Consider the following 26257-nt stretch of genomic DNA (forward strand, 5'->3'; position numbering starts at 1 on the left):
TCTTCTAATACTTTTTCTACATGCCTCCTTTCCTGCTTCGTTAGAGCTTCAATATACACAGATTAGACTGCTTGACATTTTCTCACAGTTCACTGAAATTCTGTTGATTTTTAAAATCTCTTTCTTTCTGATCCATTTTGGATAATTTATATTTCTATATGTTCAATTTTTAAAATATTTCTTCTGCAACATCTAATGCGCTATTATTTCACTCAGTGACTTTTAAGTTTCAGGAAGCATCTTTAATTTTTCAATGTTCCATTTGGTTCTTTTAAATGTCTTTTTCCCCCCATTCATTATTTTCATTTAACTTCTTGAACTTATTTAATTTAGTGATTTATGTTCCTATCTCCTAATTCAAATACTTCTGTCATTTCAATGTCTGTTTTTATTTAATTGGTTTCCTTTTGGTTAAGGATTTTTTTTTTTTTACCTTTTTGGAAAGTCTAGTAATTTATTATATGTTGAATTTTATAATGTTGGATATTGTTGAATGTCTGGATTTTGGTATATTTCTTTGGAAATTGTAGAATTATGTTTTTGCAAGTATTTAGGTTACTTGTATATGTATATTTTGATCCTTGCTCTTAAGAATTTTTGGGATGGATATAAAGTAGCTTTTATTTCAAGGCTACTTTAGCATCACTATTTAGGTAATAAACTTCTTAGGTCTCAGACTACTGAATGCTTGTAGTCAATAAGGCCTCTCTGGTCAGAATTTGAATAACTCTTCATTCTGACTGAGCTCTGAAAATTGTTTAACCCACAGTTTGTGGTAGGCAGAATAATAAAATGGCTTTCAGTAATATTCACCATTGTATAATTTCCTTCCATGGGGTTTTGGAAGATCCTGTGAATACAATCAATTCTGTAATTATATTAATTTATGTGGCAAAAAGAGAATTATTTAAGGTGGGCCTGACATCATCAGGTGAGCCATTTAATAAAAAAAAGATTTCTTTGACTTATTGCAGAGGAAAAAGTTCAATATATGAAAAACCTGATTTATATATTTAGTTCAAATGTCTAGTTGTTTATGGTGGGAAGGCAACTCTGGTGGTAGATACTTGATCATGAAATTTTATAATTCACTTAATTTGGAACTCACTAAATCCTGCTATTACTAGTCCATCTATAAAATAGAGAAAACTGAGTTAAGAATGAAAGCAAGTGAAAGAGACTAGCCAACTACATTTCCAAAGTATGAAAACCACTCCTTTTTACCTTTTACTTTTAAGTTATTTGTAAATGTTTCATAATAATGAAGTACATAGAAAATAATACAAGCTTCTATATACAGAATCATTTTAAGAAATAAAGTATTATTAGTACAGTTGAGGCCCTTGTATCTTCCTCTAGTCTTATTCTCCTTTTTTATTTTAAAATATTTTCTTTATTCATGAGAAAGAGAGTTTTTGTGCACAAGCAGGGGGAGGGGTGGAGGGAAGAGAGAGAAGCAGGCTCCCCGCTGAGCAGGGAGCCCAAAGTAGGGCTTGATCCCAGAATCTTGGGATCATGACCTGAGCCAAAGTCTGATGCTTAACCAACTAAGCCACCAAGGTACCCCAAGTCTTATACTCCTGGTAGAGGTACCTGAACTGAGTGCTATTAATCTTTTTGAAATTTATTTTAATACTATCAAACTGTAACTCCCCCCCCTTTTTTGTTTAATGTTTTGTTGTAAGAATGAAAAATTGATATGTACTTAGAATTCCACTCTATGAATATAGCACTGTTTATTTATCCAGTCAATAATTGAGACATATAGGCTGACTTTTTTGAAGGAATGAATGCAGAAATTAACTTTTGTATGCATGTGACAAGAACACATGTATGAGAGTTTCAGTAAGGAAATACCCTCTGTAATGAAGTCATTAGATAATAGAGTCTATGCATCTTTATATCACGAGATATTGCCAACTATTCTTCAAAGGGGTCATCCAAATTTGCATTCCCATATTATAAGTATGCAGAACATACTTATAACCAGTGGTATTATTAGAATTAAATTACAAATAATTATATGAGTGAAAAATGCTATCTCAGTGGTCTACATTTGCATTTCCCTGGTAATTGATCAGGTATGACATCTTTTAATATGCTCACTGGCCAAATTGGCATGGAGATTATTATTCCCCAGCCTGGCAACTCCAATTTCTTTGTGTTTAACATAAAGGTCAAACATCTAAAGTGATAAGATATGGTATGGAAAGTTTTCCTAACTGTGAAATTATTCCCTGAGTCATTGAAATTATTTCTGGTCATCACAACATGATTCTTGCCAACTCTTGAGTTGAGCCATACTCAGTTATGGCAGATTCACCGTCTCCCATTCTGGTTTTTCTGGTTGTAGAAAGAATAACAATAAACTTTAAGTCATTGAAGCTAAAAGACAGGCTAAGTTATGAGAAGGAATATAACATTATACTCTAGCTAAGATTGGCTAATAATGGCAGTATTTGGTAGGCTTGGAAGAGCCAGTGATAGTAAAATATTGCAGGATTTTTGTTTATTTGACTAAGGCCAGCAATAGAATCTCCTTTATTCAGAATTTTCAAAATGGCTTAGATAAGAATTTGAACAGAATGATGAACAATCTGAGTGTGTCATGTTATGCTAAAGGATGGAACCAGGGAATTTTGAGGGTCCTTCCTTCTTCCCTTTGTTCTGTGCCACAGTGAGGAACTCATCCATTCAATCACAGATTCTTTCCACTGCCAACATGGAATTTTGCACAAAACTTTTTGTTTTCTAAAGAGGTAATTAGTAAAATTGTATCTTTTACAAATATACCATCAGTAAATTATTTCAGATAGAAGCCAGAAAAATTACCCTGAATCTATTCTTGGTGCTAAATGGACATTGTTTTGAGCCCAGGGACTCTATTTTCTGCCCTTTCCATAATTTGAAATATCATGTGGCAAGCTATGTGACAGTATGCTTCCTGCCTCTACTCACAGCTCTGGATCATCAATACTTTTCCACCCACTTTGGGAATTTCACATATTATGGAATTACAGTGTTTTAGTGTCCTCCCCACTGTGATAGTCCAAGTTACATGTAGCTGAAGTAAGTAATTTAATTTGTAATTGATTTGGGAATGTACAACTGAAAGCATTTTGGGGAATATGGTGCGGTATCTCTGTTTATATTACTTTGGGAAGATTTTATTTCATAGAAAACCTGAGAAGGAGGTCTTATCATTTAGGTTTGACAACAGAAAATCACTCTGTACAGCTCTAATTATTGCATTCAGTTAATTTCTCTATGGCTCAAGGACTTCCTTTGGTGAGAAACACTTCCAAACACTTCCTTTGGTGAGAAAATTTCTAAATCTAGGAGATTAAAGCATAGGAAGGTTTCTTCACATTCAGACAAAAGTGTCTTGTTTAATATTCAGGCTACCCTGATTCTTTTCTTTGCGCTTCTTAGATGTTCACTAAACCCCACTGGTCAGTATAACTAGATCGCAGATAAGATGTTTTCAAAATAATGGACATATCCTTATGATATTTGATACTACTTTCTGTTGGGCCTCTTTAGACATGTATGTGTGTGCTTATTTCACATTTGAACTGAAATGAGCAAAAAGGGAAGCAGTGTTTTTAGGATGAATTTTCTCATCTATGATAGCCTTTTGTAAAGAAAGTCGTTTGTAAAGTCTTTTACATTTGTAGGCCAGCTCTTTAAGTATGCTTCCAATCTTCTCTTATCATGTATCATGTTGCAGAGTTGTTGCTGGTTGGCTGTCCTACAGCTGGGGCCTCTTTAGGTCTTTGGTCTTCATAACACCAGCTCTTGTCTCCCTCCAGGTCATCCAGGCTGTCTTTTTCGGCATTTGTGTGCTGACTGATCTTTCCAGTCTCCTGACTAGAGGAAGTGGGAACCAAGAACAAGAAAGGCAGCTCAAGAAGCTCATCTCACTCCGGGACTGGATGTTAGCTGTACTGGCCTTTCCTGTTGGGGTTGTGAGTATGACGTAGAATGCATCTAACCACAAAAGAAAACTTGGGTCTTCTTTCTGGCTTGTAAAAGAAAAAGAAGGGCTGATTATATAGCAGATTTCTGAATTAGTTTGCTGGGGTTACCATCACAAAGCACTGCAGACTTGGAGGCTTCAACAACCAACATTTTTTTTCCCTCACAGTTCTGAAGACTAGAAATCTTAAGAACAGGGCATCCACAAGGTTGATTTCTTCTGAGGTCTCTCTACTGGGCTCATAAATGGCCTCCTCCTCCTGTGTCCTCACATGCCCTCCTCACACATGTGTCCATGACCTTATCTCCTCTTCCTATCAAGACATCGGTCATATCAGATCAGGGCCCCTCCATGACCTCATTTAACCTTCATTGCTTCTCTAAAGGCCCTACCTCCAATTACAGTCACATTCCTACATATTGGGGGGTTAGGACTTCAACATATGAATTTTAGGGAGACACAGTTTAACCCATAACCGTTCCTTTGGCAATCCAAACTTGAAATGTATGGTCCTTGGGTCTATGACCATTCTTGAATTTTTTGAGCTTGGGAGAGGAGGTCAGTATTAGCTTATACTGCTTTGCTCACCCAACTGTACCATTGCCTAATATCACTTAAGTAAATGCTGCTTAATGCTTGGGTCTGTTCTGGCTTCATTGATTTTCATTATTTTCAGTTAGAAAATAGTTAGAAAAAGTCCATTTCTTGACTTCCTTCATGAGCCCATTAATTATCCATTGTCCATACATACACTGTGTTCCTTTAAAGGGCCAGGGAGCCATGAGATCCTATAGATTTTAACTTGTGCATAGCCAGGAAAAGAGAGAGAACTGTAAATCTCAAACTGTGAAGACAAGGAAGAGTGTGTTACCTAATTCAAATTCAGACCTTTCCTTTGTCAACCAATGTACAGGAAAAACGAAGCCCAGGTGATCTGGTCTAGCATATGTACAAAATGAAAGTTCCATGGTAGACAGAGTTGGAAAGTTGTTTTTTTAAATCCTTCCAGTGGCTCTTATTATTTGCCAAATCTATAGCTTACAGAAGACACTTGTTCTAAGACCAATTAGTGAACACCCAGACTATCACTGAATTGCTTTTTCTATGTGCTGAATTGTATTTTCTTAGATGAAGTAGTCCTTCACTCTTGAGAGCAAAGCAAAAAAATTCTTATAATCTGGTCACACTCCTCTGCTCACTCCCTTGTCTTTTTCCTTTGAAAACCTAAATGAGTGCTTAGATTGAAACCATCTAGCAAATCTCTCAAATTCAGTTGCTTAACCTAACAGAGTTAGATGCTTTCCGTATTATGTAGTATTTCCTTTTTTGGACTTGACATATAAAATTCAAATACTTTCTATCAGAATAATCATCTAAGGGAAAATTTCCACTGGCATAAAGTATAAAGATTTATACTCTATGTATGAAAGAATTATCTAGAAAATCCAAGTCTGTGTATTGTTTGTTTTTACTGGTTTATTCCCTTGGAATTTCTATAGGCAGTCATTGCCTCTGGAAGTCTTCTTTGGCAAGAAGGGATACAGTAACACAATACAAAAGTAAATAGGAATACAATATTAACACATTTTTTCTTAGTTCTGCCTCTCCCTCTGTTACACAGTGTCAAAACTGTGTCTCTAGGGCTTAAATTGTGCCTCTTGCCACTCTCATCAAAAGCACATGGCATATGCCCATTAGACGTTTTTGACATTACTTTGGCCAGAAACTTTTTGCACCTGCTTGAGACTTGAGATATTTGTCAGTTTTCACTGTCCTTCCTGAATTGGGTCCATGTATGCTTCATGATGTGTAAAAAGGATGGGGGACTTTTTGTTTGCTTGCTTGTTTGATTACATTTGATACTTTTCTCTGTTTCACTATTGTTGTTCTCTCTGTGTTTTGAAAAGGGGATGAGAAGTAATTACACCTTTAATTTCACCCCTCCTTTTTAACCCAGAAGTCATAACATCACATTTCATTGTGTATGTATGCACCTGCCCTAGCTGATGAGCATCCAGAGAATTTAAAGAATAATGAATCAGTCAATCAGATGAGCACTTTCACTTATTTCTTTGACTTTCATTTTTGGCTTACCCACTGATATTTTATAGTCAATATTTACATTTTTCATAATCTTCCTTCATTATTATTATTATTATTTTTTCTCTGTCTCTCTCTTTCTCTTTGGTATTAGGAAGAATTCTGGCCAGTATTCTCCAGAAATCTTGTGTTTTCCACTATTTCCTTTTTTTTAAGATTTTATTTATTTATCCATGAGAGACACACAGAGAGAGGCAGAGACATAGGCAGAGAGAGAACCAGACTCCCTGTGGGGAGCCCGATACGAGACTCGATTCCAGAACCCTGGGATCATGCTCTGAGCCAAAGACAGATGCTCAACCACTGAGCCACCCAGGTGCCCCTCCACTGTTTCTAACTCTGTCTTTTGATTTTTTGCACCTATTTTCCTGATTTCTCAAGCTGATACACAGAAATTCATTCAGAGGCAAAAAACTGATAAATGACTTCTTTCCAGCCAGACCCCATTCATTTTGTAGCAAAGTCATATTTACAAAGGACATGAATTTGTCTCTTTATAATCATTTTAACTCAAACTGTTTTTTTCATTAAAACATAATTTTATGATTTTTCATCTTTCTTTCCCCAAGGTAATTTCCTAGTTTTCCTTTCCAGTGTGCTCTTGTCTATGCTGTGACTTCAGAGTTTTTCCCCCACCCCTCCTGTGTCTCTCCCATACCACCAGTTCCTCACTAGGGTCTGGAATTTCAGTGTGGTTTTATCACTGCGGTTTTGCTTCCTTGTTAAAATGCAAACCCTTCCTGGAGCAGTGCCACTAGGAATCACTTGAAGAGGTGGCATCTTCAGTGGTCCTGTGGCTCCCAGCCTGGGATAACAGTGCCCGGCTCAGTGGGTTCATTTCATCTGAAGGATGGGAAGAGCATCAATGCCTAGCACCTGATTTGATGGGCATGTCCTTATACCTGTAGGCACCTCTAGTGTAAGAATGCTTATCATGTGTGCAAATGATTAATTATGACATTTGTAATTAAACACCTTTGACCATGTTGGGTGACACAATCAAAATCCAAAAGAACAAAACACCTGAGTACTTGCCCTGTGCCCTGAGAGCCTTGGGAATAGCTCAAGCTTCCTAAGGATAAGGAGCAAGGTGCACAGCCCCTGTGTAGAACTGCCTGTGGTCCCCAGAGGCCTCCGGGCTGCCAGGGATTGCCAGCATTGCAGGGTACTCCCCCCCCCCCCCCCACACTTTCTCCTGGCTTCCTTTGCTCCTCACCTTTTGTTTGTCAGCCAGGAGATTGCAAAGAAAGTAATGTTATTTTTGCTTCCTGGCGCAGGGCAGAAAGGCAAGGGACATGATAAAAGGGCAGAGTGGCACCTCTGCTCAAATTTTCCAGAAGAGACCTCTTAGCCCCACGCTTTGCCTGGCGCTCCCATTATCTCTCTCTCTCTTTCTCTCTTTCTCACCTCAGCTGCAACTGTGGCAGCAAGAAAGACATGGGTAGGTTATCCAGGATTTGTATTGTCTCCACTAATGCTTCCTCTGATAACGAGGTTAATTGAGAGTTGACAGTAATTGCTTTATGTGGGCATGAAGCACGAAATATGATTTTTGTGACTCATGGACCTAATGCATCTACTTCATGGACTCTATCCCTAGGACATATAAAAATAATGAAGCATTCCAATCAAAGATAATTGGAGTAAAGTTTTGTTTGAGCATAACCTTGAAGAAATCAGGCAGGGTTGCTTGAGTGAACATAGCATGTATCATCCTGGTTTGTGTAGATTCCCATAAATGCAAGGCTGGCCTTGATTAGTAATGCTAATGGCCGGAAACCACCACCACTCCCAAAGCCTTGCAACTCATTTTGCAGGGATAACCCATGGGAGGCTCTTCTTACCATGTGCAGTTTATTTCTGAACCCTGTCACCCTTTTAAAGAAGCATTACAAATAACTCTATGACATTATGTGGTCTGGAAGCACTGAAGTTTATTAGGAGCAATCAAACCAAGAATGTCTTTTGTCTCCTGTGAATTTGTTGACTTTTTTGTTAGCAGATACCCTTCTAGTTAAGGGAATCAGCTAAGACTTTCAACCAACCAACCAAACAAACAAAAAAGATAAAGAGGAAGAGTAGCAAAAAAAAAAAAATTGAGAACAATAAGTATGAAATTGGTTCTCTCAGAAATTTTAAATGTGTCTCCAACTGCTATCCAAAGCAGCCCCTTAAGTGACAAAGAACGCTCATACTTTCCCATTAATTTAAGTATATATGTCCCATTCATTTGCACCTTCTCAGCTTGCATGAGACATGTCATCAAACCTCGCTACCTCCCCCATACATCTTTGTTCCTAGTGTTACTTGGGTTACTCTATACCAGAAGCTGAGCTGTTGCTAAATTAACCTTGACTGATGAGTGAAGTTGGGGATGTCCCTCTCTGTAGAGAGGGGGAGTGGGCCCGAGAAGGACCTGGAGATCTGGATTGTTCCAACCAGGGATGGGCATCCAGGGTATCCCAGGCAAACCAGCAGGTGCTAAGCTAAGTTCTTCTGGAATTTGGGCTCCAGGATCACACCCTGAGCTGAAAGCAGAAGCTCAACCTCTGAGCCACCCAGGCATCTTGAATTTGAGCTTCTTTATCTGAGTTTAGTCTCAAAGTTATTTGTTCAGTAACTGTCTCTGGTGCTATAAGTTCTTATGAAGACTTTGTGAAGATTTTATATGTACCAACCTGATCTAGATTCCTTGAAATGGGACTGTATGGGGACTGTATGATACCTGCTTCCTTTGGCAATATGGAAGTGTGATTTGGAATCTCAAATGCAAAGTTAAAGTCTTTAGCACCTATTTTCAAAAACTGATGAGTAAGTCTTCATTTATTGACATACCATCTGACTCTAAGCTATTCTTCAGAAAAATGTTGTGAAGCATACACATTTGGATCATCATAACCCTACAATCTAAAAAACATTATTTTCCTTTCTGAGTTTTAAGTAAGAGATTGGCTTAAACGGAAAGCAAACATTAAGTAATATTAATTACTAATATTAATATCTGTTAATGTAACACATAAAAGAAAGGACTATTACTCTGTTTGAGAGTATATGAAGCAAATGCCTTTCCTTCTGTTTTGATATTGAGGGAACATTTTTTAAAAGCATATTATTTACTTTATTCTACAAACTCTGGATTTAATATAAAAATACCTTAATATCTTCTGATCCTCTCTTTATTAAATTTTCACACAAGTACCTAAAACCAAACTCTTTTTTTTTAAGCCTTCATTGATGTTTTAAGTTTCTTCACATGCCCTTTCCCTTTCTCTTTACTTTTGAAGTTAAAAATATAATATCTGCTAGGTTATATTTTATGGTAAAACCCAGTTCATTTTGAGTTGAATCAATCATAATGCTTTGTTCCTGCACTGAAGTGAGTGTGCATTGAGTAGCCTGAGAGGAAAGAAAGGTTCACAGATGAGCAGTCATTCAAGATCAGTAAACAAAATGAACTTTTTCCTCCTCTACCAGGGAGACTGTAATTACTTAACCTAAGTGAGTGGTTACATCAGTTTTTGGATAGCCTTTTCCAAAGACCAAGGACAGTGTGTGATTAGACAGATGTACCTGATAGGGAACCAGGTTGCTTCTCAACCATCATATATATTTTTGTCTCCCAAATGGAAACCAAAGATTTTCTGCCTAAGTGACCTATGTAATTTGTAAATTCGTACACATTCATGGAGACTCAGTGCAGTCAGCTTTCTCAATGCTTGTAAGATGAATTTCTTCAACACAAAAAATAATCACACTTTAACAACATTTTCTGTAGGTGCCCACTTTTAATCACACTACAGTGGAAACTACACATTTATATCCAAACATCCAAAGGGCAGAAGCTCCAGTCAAGTCGATAACTATTTGTGGGTGGGACGCTTGGTTGGCTCTGAGGTTGAGTGTTTGCCTTTGGCTCAGGGTGTGATCCCAGGGTCCTGGGATTGAGTCCCACATCGGGCTCCCTGCATGGAGCCTGCTTCTCCCTCTGCCTGTGTCTCTGCCTCTCTCTCTCTCTCTCTTTCTCTGTGTCTCTCATGAATAAGTAAATAAAATCTTAAAAAAATAATAAAATTTTATTTACTTATCCATAAAAGATTTTATTTACTTATCCATGAGAGACACAGAGAAAGAGAGAGAGAGAGAGAGGCAGAGACACAGGCAGAGGGAGAAGCAGGCTCCATGCAGGGAGCCCGATGTAGGACTCAATCTGGAGACTCCAGGATCACGCCCTGGGCCGAAGGCAGGTGCTAAACCGCTGAGCCACCAAGTGATCCCCAAATAAAATCTTTAAAAAAAATAACTATTTGTGGGTACATGGAGCTCACTAGGTGAGCAGATACCAAGTGCTAAGAGCCAAGATAGCAGTGACTAAGAATTGATCTTTTCCCTCCAGAGTCATAATGCCTAGAGAAGGTGACATTATAAGCTATATCAACAAGTAGAGTAAAAGAAGGCATGGTGTAGATAACAGTGCATGGGGTGAAGATGAAGAAGTATTCTAGAAGAGGAAGGGATTGATTTTAGTGAGTGGGAGGTCCTGGAAGACTTCCCAGAAGTGATTATGTCAGAGCTCTGTTTTGACGAATGACTACAAACTTACTGGATGTCTAAGTTAATGATGCTTTCAGATGCAAGTAACAAAACACCCGTAGCTATCCACCTGGTTCACTCTTTTAATTCATTCAAGTCTCTGTTCAAATGATTACCTCTCAGTAAAGCTTCCATGAATTATCAATATAAATTAGCTTTCCATTTTATTCTCAATCTCCTTACCTTGCTTTATATTCTCCATAATGATTACCATGACTTGGCATATTATGTTTATTCTTTTATTTCTGTAGCATATGTCTCCTCTGACTTGGTACATGCCCTGTGAGGCCAGGGAGGTTGTATGTTTGATTTACTGCTGTAATCCAAGCAGCAGGAGCAATGCCTAAATAATTTAGTATTTATTGAGTGACTATCCATCCAACTGTGGCCTAAGCAATAAAGATATTTAATACCTCACAAAACAAGAAGTGTGTAAACAGGTAGTTTAAGGATGGTATTGCTCACTATTATCATTTGAGACTTAGGCATTTTTATTGTCCACTTTTCTATCTCTAGGATGTTGGCTTTTTGTCCTTGGACTTGCTACCTAAGGCCTCAAGAGGGTTGGTAAAGCCCCAAACATCAACTCCCTTGCAGCCGTGTTCAAGGCAGGAAGAGGAAGAAGCTCTTTAGGGAGCTCTCCCCATGTGTTTGTCTCTTCATCAGGCTAATGAATGTTTCCTATAAGCCCTGTCTGCAGACTTCCCAATAGGTTTTGTTGGTTAGAAGGGTCATGTGGCTAGAATCAGCTGCATGGAAAACTGGGAAGGCAAGTAGGAGAAGGGAATTAGCTTACCTTGAGGGCTTAAACTAATTATGATTTATCCTTATTGGTTGGGCACATTGTTGCCCAAACAAAATCAGGTTTTAAGAAATATGATAAGTAACAAATATTGAGGATAACTATTAAATGTAAACTAAGTAAAAACTAATAGGATTTTAAGTAATTTGTTGTTTATGTTTTTATGAAAAATGGATACAGTAAAACTGTTGAGACTAATTATGGACATTTTCTATCTTAGCTAAGAAAGGCATATTGTTTCCATTCATTCTCTGCCAGCACCATTTTTTTTTTTTTGGTACATTCTCATTAGTATTTTTATAAACAGCTATCAAAATCCGATAATCAAAGAAGCTCTTCTCAAAGAAAGTCCCATATGTTATATAATTGACTAAATGGTTCCTGTTGAGTTTCTGAAACTCCATAGGAAGTTTGTGAGAGCTGGCTCTGCTGCAGATCAGTAACTCAGATATGCAGACAACTAGGTTCGATGAGTAAAATCTTCCTTGAATAGTTCCCTAGAAATTGTAGAGAATGATCATGTGCTGTGTCATTTTGTTGTGCCCAAGATTGCGAATCCGAGAAACCACCAAGGAGCCGACACCGATGCAAGCACATGAGGGTTTATTAGCAAGCTTGAGCTTGGGTCCAAGTATACTCCACACAGCAGAGCAGGGGCTTAGACCCCGAAGTGGGTTACAGCCAGGTTTTTTTATGGGCTGGTCTAGGGGATTTTCAGAAGGGGTGGAGGAATTTTTTCCATTCCAATATGGGAGGGGTGGGGGAGTTTCTTAAGATCTGATATAGGATTCTTTGCTGAGGGCATTCTGAGCTCTGTTGTCTTTCTGATATGGGATTCCCTGCTGAGGGCATTCTGAGCTCTGTTATCTTTCTGATATGGGATTCCCTGTCAAGGACATTCTGCAGTTTTTCCTGTAAAGTGCAGCTCTTATTCACAGGAGCCTAAGATGACTGTACTTGTGCTAATGCTAAACTTGAGGTGGAATGGCCTTAATTTTCTCTGCCTCCACAATTTCACAGAGTTCCCACTCTTTCGGGGCAGAAGGGCTACAAAAGTGTCTCAGGAAATGAAGATATCTTTTTTCCATATTTATATCCATAAGTATGATAGATATTTGAAGTATGTGATTGAGAAAAGGTAGAATCGATCTTCAGTAACATTAATAATGTGATGCATATTATGAAATAGATATAGGATTCTTGCTCTCAAAAATAAGACCCCTAAATCAGGATCTTTGTAGACCCTTATTAGGGGAACCCTAAACAAGACACAATATTAGCTGTTGGTTAAAAAGGGAAAGAGGAAAGAAACAAACTAATTTTCTTCTTCCTTCTCTGTGTCTCCTTCTTCCTCCTCCTCCTCTCTCTCTCTTACCTTTCCCCCTCATCCCTCTACCCCAGCCCCATCTCCTTCTTTGTAGAAAAATAAATAATGATTTGTTGTGTGGGTGCTCTGAAACTACAGTCCTTGTAGGCATTTTGAGGTAACTCTTACCTGTTTTAGCTGTTATCACATCAGTTGAAACCAAAAGGAACATTTTCCCCCGAGGAAGGAGCCAGTGAACTTTCCACCTACACAAAGGTTATTAACTTTTAGTTGTGCCTGTGGGATGACCAATGCTAATGATTTGCTTATCTTACCACAAAGAGCAGGTCCTGGATAGGACTTCTCATTCATCATGCCTTTTTATAGCTCTCTCAGGAACAGAAGTTGAGGTGTCATTCTGACTTTGGGGGATGTTTTTGGGGGGACAGGTGGGAAGACAAGGAGCTGGGAGACAGTGAGGGAAGAGCATGTGTGGACTCACAGCTCACAGGTCACCTCATAGCTCCATTCACTATCTTCTAAGGTCCTCTGAAGAGCACCTGCCAAGATGTTTCCCTCTCCCTTTATCCTGTAGGTTATGTCTGTGCTCCATTGACACAAAGGACCAAACATACACTGGGTGTTGGGTTGTGCTGCTAAGATTTGGTGGATGGGAAGAAAATGAAGGGAGCATGTCCGAGAAGGAGCCAGAAGGAGCGCTTCCATCCCAATCAGCTTATTCTTCTCTGAATGCTCTACCAACTTTGTTCATTGTTTGCCAAGGGGAGACTAGGGAGGGATGTGAAACAAGAAAATTCTGAGCATAAGTGGTGATGTGCCCACGTTGGAGATGAGTTTTCTGTGTCCATTTGGATCCCCACCACTTAACCTTAAGGAGGGCCTCTTCTCTTCCTCACATTAAAAATCTACTACAAAATGAGAACGACTGCCTTCATATAAACATGACTAAGTAAACAGGAAGAAGCCTCAGCATCTCCATGCCCAGAAAATATAAGCATGCACATGCCCAGGGGATGCTGTCAAAATTAGCATTGAGTCAACAAAGAGAAACAGCCCCTAGATTCATTAATATAGTAACATTTTTGTCTGAATATTCAGAAATACTACCTGAGCCTCCTTGCTGCAATTACCTTAGGGTTTTAAAGAAGATGCCACACACCCAGAGGTATTTGCTTTCTGTTGGTGGTGGAAAGGCAGTTCCATTTGCGCTTTCTCAGACTTCTCGCCATCTCCCTTCCCATAGAGCCAAAACTGACAACTCAAGGCTGAAAAATCTAGTAATGAACACTAACTTCTGCTGCATGTTCAATGGGGAGACAGTGCATAGATTCTGTGCTAAGGGCTATAATTTAATTGTGTATTCAACCCTCATAGCCCCAAATGGTAGGAATTTCCATCATTCTCACTTTACCAAAGATACTTCTATTTTACAATTTTACAGATAGGGTTCCCATTTTACAGGTTGCATGTCTGAGGTCCATGGTGCAGCCAGAACTTGAACCCAGAGAGCAGCCAGTGGAGTGCTTGTTGTGAGCAGGTACTCTAAACTTTTTCACAAACCAGACCTAACTTTGCTTTACATCATTCCCCTGATAGATATATTTAGCTACATACGTAAGTTCTGAGCTGACCACAATTTCTAATTTAGGAGAATGAATCAAAATAAGAAAGGGAGTTATGCAGAATCTGGATCAAAAGCCACTGTTTATCATTTTCCTTGAGGCTGTTTAACAAAAGCTGTTTATTTGTGCTTATTACTGTTTCCATTTGATACATCATTTCACACCATAGAGCCAATGGTTTTGTATGGTTTTACTGGCCAGTTTGCAAAGTACAAATTTCCGCGAAAAAAGAACATCTTCCTGCCTTATCTTTCTGTTTCAACCATTGAGTACAGATTTAAGCTCCCACATTTACCCAATGTGCTTGTTTTTAATATGTGAAAATCAGGTTTTATCAATAGAATTAGCTACATTTTTTTAAATGGTTACTAAATGTGTCCAATGTCATCTGCAACTCATCTCTGGACTTGTAAGAAGGCACAGTTAGTGGCTACATGATTGCAAAAGAATATTTTTGGCAAGAAATGATCCAGTACATTCCGTATGAGTATTTTAACAAATGAACTTTGCCTACCCAGCGAATATTTTACTAAGAATTCCTGAAAGCCATTTTGTTCTGCTTTATCAAGAGAGACTTTTCAGTCAAATCTGTCTTTCTTTTTTAATTTATAATTTATACCTTCACCTATTTCCACCAAGGATTTGAGGTGGTCTAAATGAGATCAGTTCATCAAAGTGACCTAGTCTCCTGGACCTCAGCCTCGTTCAGCAGAGGCTGCCTGTAAATAATCTTGCCTATTTGGATAAGTGTCTTCTCTATTACATTGCAAGATACACAGAAGAACTTTCTTCTGGATTTTGTCTTGCAAAATCAGGAAAGCCAGAAAAAAGGGGAGAGAGCTTCAATAGACCTCAGGCAAATTTACTGAGTGCTATGCGCCAGTCACTATGTTAAATGCTCTCACATAACTTCACTTACTCTCAAAGAGGATCTTATAAAAACAAGAGGCAGTAGGCAATGGGAAGTTTACTAATCTCTGAGGCTGTGATCTCAGCACCAGGATTGGCACATTGATTAAGGGTACACAGGCTATTGCCACAATAGGCCACATGGGTGGGTTCTTGCTTTGCTGGGTCCTACCCGGAGAATAATGCCTACCATATTGGACCTGGTTGGTAAAGTTTGAAGCTCGCTCTATGCTTGAAGAGTGTCAAGCAAAAAGGATAGTAAGGAAGGAAAAAAGCAAGCAAACAAGCTCTAGGGAAAAAGAATCATCCACAGGAAGTAGATTTTCTCGCCAATCTTGGCAACTTCCTGAAGTGCTGATCCTCAAAGTAATTAGTTTAGCATAACCTCCTGGCTCTTAATTGACAAGCATTCTTTCATTCATATATTATGTGTGTGTGTGTATACACATATACACACATATATATATATATAGTTGTTGTTTGTTTAAAGATTTATTTATTTGAGAGAGGGAGTGTGTGTGGGAGCAGGGAGAGAGGCCAAGGGGGAGGCAGAGAAACAATCCCAAGCCGACTCCGTGCTGAGCATGGGGCCAGATGCAGGGCTCGATCCCATGACTCAGATCGTGACCTGAGTCGAAACCAAGGGTCTGATGGGCAGATAGAGTACTGATGCTCAGGCTGCATAGATGCGTCTTTGAACCCTTTTGGTTCAAAGGTGACCATTTGTTTGTTGACTCCTTCCACTTTGTTTATACAGCATAGAAACCCAAAGTCCACAGATTCCCACAATGAGCATTTATATATTTTACAATAAGAAAATATCACAAGTATTCTCATTTGCAAATGTATTGTCATTTACAGATGTTTATGCTCTAAACTTAAAGGTTAAATTATTCCTAGAGGAGGAAATAAAATTGATATGCAGTTGATATGATGCTCAAAAATAAATATACCAACCTTTCCAAAAGTTCTTTACCCATTGCAAACTATGCACAGAAATTTCTATGTATCTTCCTAGTTTGTTTTATATATAATCCAAATTAAACAAAACAAAGAAAACCTTAGACTTTTTCTTCTCCTATCTCCTGAGCAATCCAGAGATTGTGAAGTGGCCATTTGTGGATGTCCTTACGTATTGAGACACTACTCAAATGTCACCGTAGCCTAGGGCCAAAGACCGAGACACTCAATTTTGTCAAACTTTTCTAAGCTGATCCTTCTCTCAGCCAATGAATTCATGTTAACTAAATGATTACAGATTGAAGTTTAGCTCAGAAGGATAATTGAATAATTTATGACAAAAAAATGTCAGGCAGACTCAAATCTACATAAACTCTCTCTAGCACAGAACAATTAAACAAATTGTTTCAAAATTTGTTTCAAATTCAGGGCAAGGGGCAGTGATTGGATGATATTAATGGCAGATGGTCAAGTTACTAGGATGCAGACTAGTAGATTGGAATGCTGCCTTGGGTGGCCAGGGGTGCCTGTCCTCTCTGCAAAGCTGGAGACCCATTCTTGCCCTGTTATAACTATAAGCCTACTCAGTATGATGATCACTTTTCCCTGTTAATATATCCTTCTTGAGCAGCCTATAATTCATTTAATCAGGGTTCAGATTCCACGGTTACAATGGTATTCTGATCAGGCCACTGTGATACTGTTCTCAAGACACTGAATATAGGCAGTCATTGATCCATAGCCAACCTAAAAGGATGCTTCTACAAAAGGATGCTTTAATTACTTAATTAACTTTGATTAGATTATATTTTTCTTAATTTTATTATCAGGTGGTAACTTTAAATTCAAGTTGTAGTTCACTGGATGTCTCTCCTATGTATTTATAGTTGCTTTGTGGATATTCATTTTAATATAATCCTATCTAATAATAGAATACTGTCCCTTTTTGTTGAAAAGAGAGAGAGCAAGAGTTTGATTATTCAATGATTTATGTGACAAAAGGTCTAAATAGTTTTTTGAAAAAGTAATTTCTATGAATGCTATTTGGTTGGCAGTGGTTCTCTAACATAATAAAAATAGTCTTGTGTAACATTTATGGATATGTTTAATTATTTTACTTGTTGTCACTGACAGAGGGTAAAAGAAGCCTTGTGCAATTTGTTTTGAAGTGGAATTCAATTTAAAATGGACTGATTTAAAACTTTGAACCATTAAAAGGAGGGTTAGTTATTAGAATGCAAAAATGATCCACCTTATGGGGGTGATCTCACCTGTGTGAGGTATAAGGTGACCAGATGTACTCAAAAGAACATGAGCCTTGGAGAAAGATGTAGATTTTAATTTTGGGCCCACCACTTCCTAATGCAAATTTCAAAGCCTTCCAAAATCTTGGTTTTCTAATGTGAAGAGCTCAACAAAACCTAATTCACTTGAGTTATTGTGGAGGACAATGAAAGACACAGGGTATCTAGAACAGTACCCAAGAAGATGACAAGTAATCAAAGAGTGTCAGCTTCCTTCCATTTGCCCTAAAAGTGGCCCCACATCACAGAGAATGTCCTGAGATGAGAGCATGTTTTATTTTATTTTATTTTTTATTTATTTATTTTTGTTGTGATGAAAACTTTTATTTTTTTTAATTTATTTTTTATTGGTGTTCAATTTACTAACATACAGAATAACCCCCAGTGCCCGTCACCCATTCACTCCCACCCCCCGCCCTCCTCCCCTTCTACCACCCCTAGTTCGTTTCCCAGAGTTAGCAGTCTTTACGTTCTCCCTTTCTGATATTTCCCACACATTTCTTCTCCCTTCCCTTATATTCCCTTTCACTATTATTTATATTCCCCAAATGAATGAGAACATATAATGTTTGTCCTTCTCTGACTGACCTACTTCACTCAGCATAATACCCTCCAGTTCCATCCACGTTGAAGCAAATGGTGGGTATTTGTCATTTCTAATAGCTGAGTAATATTCCATTGTATACATAAACCACATCTTCTTTATCCATTCATCTTTCGTTGGACACTGAGGCTCCTTCCACAGTTTGGCTATCGTGGCCATTGCTGCTATAAACATCGGGGTGCAGGTGTCCCGGCGTTTCATTGCATTTGTATCTTTGGGGTAAATCCCCAACAGTGCAATTGCTGGGTCGTAGGGCAGGTCTATTTTTAACTCTTTGAGGAACCTCCACACAGTTTTCCAGAGTGGCTGTACCAGTTCACATTCCCACCAACAGTGTAAGAGGGTTCCCTTTTCTCCACATCCTCTCCAACATTTGTTGTTTCCTGCCTTGTTAATTTTCCCCATTCTCACTGGTGTGAGGTGGTATCTCATTGTGGTTTTGATTTGTATTTCCCTGATGGCAAGTGATGCAGAGCATTTTCTCATATGCATGTTGGCCATGTCTATGTCTTCCTCTGTGAGATTTCTCTTCATGTCTTTTGCCCATTTCATGATTGGATTGTTTGTTTCTTTGGTGTTGAGTTTAATAAGTTCTTTATAGATCTTGGAAACTAGCCCTTTATCTGATATGTCATTTGCAAATATCTTCTCCCATTCTGTAGGTTGTCTTTTAGTTTTGTTGACTGTATCCTTTGCTGTGCAAAAGCTTCTTATCTTGATGAAGTCCCAATAGTTCATTTTTGCTTTTGTTTCTTTTGCCTCCGTGGATGTATCTTGCAAGAAGTTACTGTGGCCGAGTTCAAAAAGGGTGTTGCCTGTGTTCTTCTCTAGGATTTTGATTTGACAAAATACAGCATCCATTTCTGATCAAAACTCTTCAGAGTGTAGGGATAGAGGGAACATTCCTCAACATCTTAAAAGCCATCTATGAAAAGCCCACAGCAAATATCATTCTCAATGGGGAAGCACTGGAGCCTTTCCCCTAAGATCAGGAACAAGACAGGGATGTCCACTCTCACCACTGCTATTCAACATAGTACTGGAAGTCCTAGCCTCAGCAATCAGACAACAAAAAGACATTAAAGGCATTCAAATTGGCAAAGAAGAAGTCAAACTCTCCCTCTTCGCCGATGACATGATACTCTACATAGAAAACCCAAAAGTCTCCACCCCAAGATTGCTAGAACTCATACAGCAATTCGGTAGCGTGGCAGGATACAAAATCAATGCCCAGAAATCAGTGGCATTTCTATACACTAACAATGAGACTGAAGAAAGAGAAATTAAGGAGTCAATCCCATTTACAATTGCACCCAAAAGCATAAGATACCTAGGAATAAACCTAACCAAAGATGTAAAGGATCTATACCCTCAAAACTATAGAACACTTCTGAAAGAAATTGAGGAAGACACAAAGAGATGGAAAAATATTCCATGCTCATGGATTGGCAGAATTAATATTGTGAAAATGTCAATGTTACCCAGGGCAATATACACATTTAATGCAATCCCTATCAAAATACCATGGACTTTCTTCAGAGAGTTGGAACAAATTATTTTAAGATTTGTGTAGAATCAGAAAAGACCCCGAATAGCCAGGGGAATTTTAAAAAAGAAAACCATATCTGGGGGCATCACAATGCCAGATTTCAGGTTGTACTACAAAGCTGTGGTCATCAAGACAGTGTGGTACTGGCACAAAAACAGACACATAGATCAGTGGAACAGAATAGAGAACCCAGAAGTGGACCCTGAACTTTATGGTCAACTAATATTCGATAAAGGAGGAAAGACTATCCATTGGAAGAAAGACAGTCTCTTCAATAAATGGTGCTGGGAAAATTGGACATCCACATGCAGAAGAATGAAACTAGACCACTCTCTTGCACCATACACAAAGATAAACTCAAAATGGATGAAAGATCTAAATGTGAGAGCATCTTTTAGCAAAGGATTTACACTGCTCCACTGCAAACACTCATTCAAAAGATTAGATGTACAAGTTCTTGAAATATCCAGGGTATGTATGGTCATGCCATCCAAAATCCCAGAAGGAGTTCTTAAGGCTCATGAAAGCAGTAGATGGTAGAGGGAAAGGTTCAAGTACTGGTAAAAGCCTTCAAAGGAAAATAATATACTATTGGTAGAGTTTATGTCATAAGTTAGAAATGGGTCTGCTCTGCTACAAACTCCTCACCGACAATTTCCAACTTAGTTCCTCTGGAAATTTTGGAGGTGGTGGATGTATATTTTATTTTCTGGTGAGAATCAGCAACTGATTTATTGAACTTGAGTGTTGAACTTTGCACAAAAGAGGAAAAAACGGACTTCCTGAAAGAACTGACCTGTCTTTAGAGTTTTCATCAGAGAAATCTATGTTATTGATGGATATTAGGCTTGTTTCCAAGTTTTTGGCAGTCCTGGGCAATACTGCTTTAAACATTCTTGTACATTCATTCTCCTGCTCCACATGTGTAAGAAATTCTCCAGGAAAAAAAGCTCCCCAAATGGTATGCTGCAATGAAATACTGGTGTGCCACGACTTGTCAGTCACCTCTGCCCCTGAGAATCTGAGCATGGTCTGGAGTCCCTTACTCCCTAACGGGACTTTCATTCCTTGTTTGCTGAGAATTCTTATCAAGAATGATTGCCACATTTTATCAGATTTTTTTTCTTGCACCTATACAGGTGCTTCATTGATCCTTTCCTGTATGCTGGTTTTCTATTTCATTTGGCTAGTCTTTGCTGTCTTGCGAAGATGGATACCTCATTCATTAATTTTTACACATTCTTCTCTTTTACTGTAAGTATAGGAATCTGTAAAATTCCCTCAATTAACACTTTACATCCCACAAAAATTATATCTATGATTTTTATTACTGTTTATTTCTAAATATTTTGTAGAGTCCATTATGATTTTGTGTTTGATCCCCAAGTTTTTAAAGTCTGTTTTTAGATTTCCAAATGTATAGGGATTTTTATGTTTCTCTTATTGATTTCAGACTCAATTGCACCTTGGCCAGAGGCTATGATCCGTAAGATACCACTACTCTGAAACTTTTTGAATTGCTTTTTGGTTTAAATGGTGGCAAATTTTTATATTCTTAACTTGAGCTTACAAAGAACACACATTTCAGATCACTGCATCTTCCTGAAATTCCTATCAGGCCACAAACCCACATGATTACTATCTTGATGTTCCAATGGTTATCTTATGGTTATGAATTTCCAGGATAATTTCTCTTTCTTCTCAATACAGAGCTAAATTTCCAGCAGGCATGTTTCTTAATGCCCTCCTCTCTGCTAAGTTGAGGGTCACCCTTTCACTGAAGGTAAAACCCTCTGGGGTACTAGCTTTAGGTGGAGGCCTTAGTGGGGTTCCCCACCTTGGAGATAGTCTTATCTCCTATCTCTTGAATTCCACAGAGCAACCAAAGATAAGGTTCAGGTCATTGTGGTTTGACAGATACTTTTGGAGGAAAGCTGGCCTCTGGTGCTTGCTGATCTCCTAGTGATTCTCACTAACTTTATTTTGACATCAGTAGTTTCACTACTTTTTATCACATCGTGGTTTATTTTAATCATGTTTCCTGGGAATGTTATGAAACAACAAAATCAAGGTTATATTGTATGATATGTATATTTAAGAAAGGGAGACACACACAGATATGAACAGACAGGCATTTATATGTGCAGGTATGTACCTTTTTTCTTGTATTTGCAGAAAAGAACACTGAATGGATGAAAGAGAAACTAATACACAATTACCTGAATGTTTCATTAAACCTTTTTATACTTTTTTTTGTGGTGGTGGTTTTCATTGGGAGTGTAAGTTCAGAGCGTTTGTTCCACCATATAGCAGGATATATAATTTCTGATTCCCTTTTTTTACCACATGGTTTACCTAGAGAATGGATTCACCCATGGCTCCTACCAATTCTCCTTTGTATCAGTGTCTCCATAATAGGAGTTATCTTAGCTTGAAGTCCCTTTTCAAGAAATTATTGTGCCAAATATATCAGGGTTAACCAGGGTTAACCTATACCATTGTAGAATGAAAGAACATTAACTGTTTCCATTGTATGTCTTAGCAGTGGCTATATTACTATGCATTTTTCTGAGTACCTAATTGCACTTTTCATTCCATCTGTGCAATTAGGGGTAATTGATCCTTTTAGTTTACCAACTGAGTCGCAACTACTCCTGATTTCACGTTTATCCTATCAGTCAGATCTCAGTATTTCTTTTTTCCTATTTCTTTCTGTAGCTTGGCAGATGACCAGAAAATGGGACAGAGTTTCCAACCTTAGGGACTCATCTTCTCCACACGCAACCTCCTCACAGTGCATATCCCCTTATTAACCGCAACCTCCAGGATACTGTCAATGTAGTATAATAAACCTTCAAAAGAAGGATGCTACCACTAGAAGCCACCCCAAGGCAATTTGGGTTCACTTGATGGGAAATAAAATCAAACATAAAAGCTGGCATTTCCATGTTTCAGTTGGTGTTGAAACAGGCCAAGCAGAGATGGATGAGACTCTGAAAAGAGACAGAACCAGAGGAATGTGGCCTGATTGGTGTGATTTCAGCCTGTAGGTACAGGGATGATACCCAGCATGACACTGGGCACAGAGTCTGAGGACATAGGTCATAAGCACCCAGCCTCATAAGCTGGTATTCTGGAAAAGGACTTGCATCCCAAAGATGACATGAGAATAAGATAGGAGCTTATTTTTTTTAAGATTTATTTATTTTTATTTATTTATGATAGACATAGAGAGAGAGAAAGAGAGAGAGAGGCAGAGACACAGGAGGAGGGAGAAGCAGGCTCCACGCCGGGAGCCCGATGTGGCACTCGATCCCGGGACTCCAGGATCGCGCCCCGGGCCAAAGGCAGGCACCAAACCGCTGAGCCACCCAGGGATCCCCAAGATAGGAGCTTATTAAGTAAAATTTGAGTAAGGAAGGGAGCATGACTCCAAGGTGCAAGACAAAACCTAAATATCTGTTGGCCATCAGATGTTCTATTTCTCTATCTTGTGAATATGAATTTGCCAGAGGGAGGATGAACCTGGTCAAATAATCCTTGTTGAGATGCTTGAGATACCATTAATGCATTTATTACTAGCAAAGACAAGAATGAGTCTCCTGACTTGTTCTGTATTCCATGCTCCTGTTTTATGGTTTTGTATGTCATGTTTGATCCAGAAGGGCAGCTTGCTGATTTTTCTCCATGTGTCACCATCTTTCTTTTTTCTGGCTTTTCTAGGATGATTAACCAAACATTTTACTCACCAAACATTCATCGAATTCCTGTTATATTCAGGCCTTATTAGAGGACTTAGAAATGATATAGTCTTTGGCATTTAATCATTCATTCATTCAATTATTAATTGCTTCAGAAGTATGTACTATTATGTAGAAGATATATTAAGAGAGGTTAAAAGCGTTGCCTCTGGGGTCTCATTGTCTGGCCTCACACTATGGCTTGGCCACTTTTTGACCCTGGGAAAGTTACTAAAATCTCTCTAAAGCTAATCTCTTCCTCTATAAAGCCAGAAGAATAATAGTAGCTACCTCAGAGTAGCCTTAAATAATATTTTGCCTGTGAAGTCCCTCACCTATACATAGTAGAGACCAAATAGGTGTAAACTAGCCTGGGAAATAAAGAAAGAAAGAAAGAAAGAAAGAAAGAAAGAAAGAAAGAAAGAAAGAAAGCAAGCAAGCCCTGGGAAAAATTACATTTATATAATATTCTCAAAATGTTAAAATATAGTGGTGGATATGATCCATAGTTGTCAGGGGCTAAGGTTGGGGAAGGGTGTGACCCTAAGAAGATAGCATTATGGCCTTTCTCTGATGATGGAACTCTTCTGAATCCTGATTGTGGTAGAGATTACACAAATCTGTACAGGTAGTAAAATTTCATAGTACAATATGCAGCCCTCAGAAAATGAGTGCCTGTAAAAACTGGTGGAATCTGAATAGGTTTATAGTTTAGTTATAGTAATATGCCAATGTCAGTTTTCTGGTTTGAAACTGTCCTAAGTGTGTGTAAGATGTTATCCTTAGGAGAAGCTGGGTGAAAGATACACAGGAACTCTCTGTATTATTTTTCAATTTCATGTGAGTCTTTGATTATTTCCAAATAGAGAGCTAAGAAATAAACATACAAAGTTCCAGGGGAGATATGACAGTACAACAGAGGGGAAATTGGTGGTCCTTGCTCTCCATGCTCACCAACTTCATGCGCCACTGGGAAGAGAAACCAGTGATTACACTGTCACTTATTCCTTCGTGATTCTGCTCAGAGAGCATGAGCAAGAAAAAGGGGAATTCAGGGGAAGCTTCTTGGAGGTTATGCTATTGCCAACCCCTTCTACAAGTGAGGATGAGCTGGGAGGGCTGGGCTGGTGGGAGGCATTCTAGGCAGAAAGAGCAGCAGATGAGGGACCTGGGAGGCAGATGGAGCCTTCCAGCAGGTTAGGGGGGTCAGCAAGTGAAAGGTTGTCTAAGAGTTAGTTGAATGGGTTGGTGTTATAAGCAGAGGCCTGAGGGGGGTCAGGGAAAGAAGTAATTACTTTGGATGAGAAAACTGCAGGGGAGTTTTAGGAGGCGGGGACAACTCTACCATGAAAGTAACACTTGATAGAGCTCGGATTTGGGGGAAAAAAATGTAATGGATCTCAAGCTGCAGTTACAAAAAGCACAAAGGAATGGATACTTGGAAGTGTGTGTGGTGAGTTTGGGAAACTATACATAGTCTGTTGATTGGGTTCCTGGAAGAAGCTGGAAGGGGACTGGAAAGAAAATTTGGGACCAGATCACAAAGGGAGTTTGGGTTTTATTCTACAAGCTAGGGGAAGCCATTGGAAGTTTTAAACTGAGAAATTTTAAGCGTTTTTAATAAGATAATTCCGAGGCCAAGATAAAGCATGGATAGAATTTAAAGGAAACTGATGCCGGTGGCTCTAGCCAAAGAACTACCGCAGGAGTCCAGAATAGGGACAGTGTGGCCTAGAACTAGTGTAAAAGCAGTAGGCACTGAGAGGAGGGAATGACAGAGGAGCCTTTGTGAGAGTCAGCTCAAAAGGTGATGGTGACCTCAGATCCAGGAGCTTTACTTCTAGTAATTTATTCCTGTGAGATACTCACATAGGTGCACAAAAACATACACATAATGTACTCTTGCAGCATTATTGGAAACTTCAGCAATTGGAATGAATATACATATCCATTAGCGAAAGCTTAAGTCAATTATGATTCATAATCATGCAGTATGGGATTGGAAGTGCTTTAGAAAAATGGGATATCACTATTAAAATGTTCTTAAGCTAAAACATTGCAGAAGACTAGTTATAGCATGATCTAATTTTCTAAAATAATGAATGGAATACTCTTTACATGCGTAGGAAAAGACCTTTTTTAAGGGAATACCTATCCTTTTGACAAGGACTATCTCTATAGGGCGAGATGACAAAGAGCTTTTACTTTTGATACATTTCTTTATGGTGATGTATTACAAGTGTTTTCAGGCTTCAATATGTCTGTCTGTGGCACTCATACATGCATGCATGGTCTTAGATTGGCCTTGTGAACAAGCTCAAGGATGGATAGTACATGCAGAAGAAGAGGACTCTTGGGAGAAACACCTGTTCGAAGTGAGGAAGCAGTGTTGGGTAGAAGGAGATGACTCACACTGCATTTGTAACGGGCATCCTGGGACCTCTAGAGTTGGGATGACCTTTCGGAATTGTCCAAAATGGATGCCGAGGGGCTGGCCTCCTGGCGTTGGTCAGTCATTGAATTTAGACTGTGCCCCCTTCACCCCAGGGAAGGGGCATGCCTTCGGGCAAGGCAGTTCCCTGCAGCCGAGGGCAGTTCCCAATGAGAGATGCATCTCACAGTATTCCCAACATCTGGGGGATGGACACATGGGCCCTGCAGAGGGAATCTGGGAGAAGCACTCCAATATCCACCTCAGTTATTTGATACAAGTGTAAAAGCTCTTCTCTGACTTTGCAGACCTTGCCAGATGACCACACTTAGTTTGTGTG

The 26257-nt window shown here is 38.8% G+C and overlaps 1 protein-coding gene across 16 annotated transcripts in view; it reads left to right on the forward strand.

Annotated features, from left to right (window-relative positions):
* The window catches only part of AIG1 (androgen induced 1), a 240202-nt gene that overhangs the window by 48782 nt on the left and 165163 nt on the right, over positions 1–26257 (forward strand). For 12 of the 16 annotated variants that reach the window (XR_007412383.1, XM_025422441.3, XM_025422446.3 and 9 more), the window contains exon 2: positions 3813–3968. The exons of the other annotated variants lie outside the window; for them this stretch is intronic. Coding sequence is in view for 11 of the 12 variants with exons in the window: in XM_025422441.3 (XP_025278226.1) it covers positions 3813–3968 (156 nt within the window). In the remaining variant the exon portion in view is untranslated. The remainder of the gene's footprint in view (positions 1–3812; positions 3969–26257) is intronic. 16 annotated transcript variants of the gene reach the window in all.

The sequence above is a fragment of the Canis lupus genome, chromosome 1 (assembly GCF_003254725.2).
Source record: "Canis lupus dingo isolate Sandy chromosome 1, ASM325472v2, whole genome shotgun sequence".
Lineage (NCBI taxonomy): Eukaryota > Metazoa > Chordata > Mammalia > Carnivora > Canidae > Canis > Canis lupus.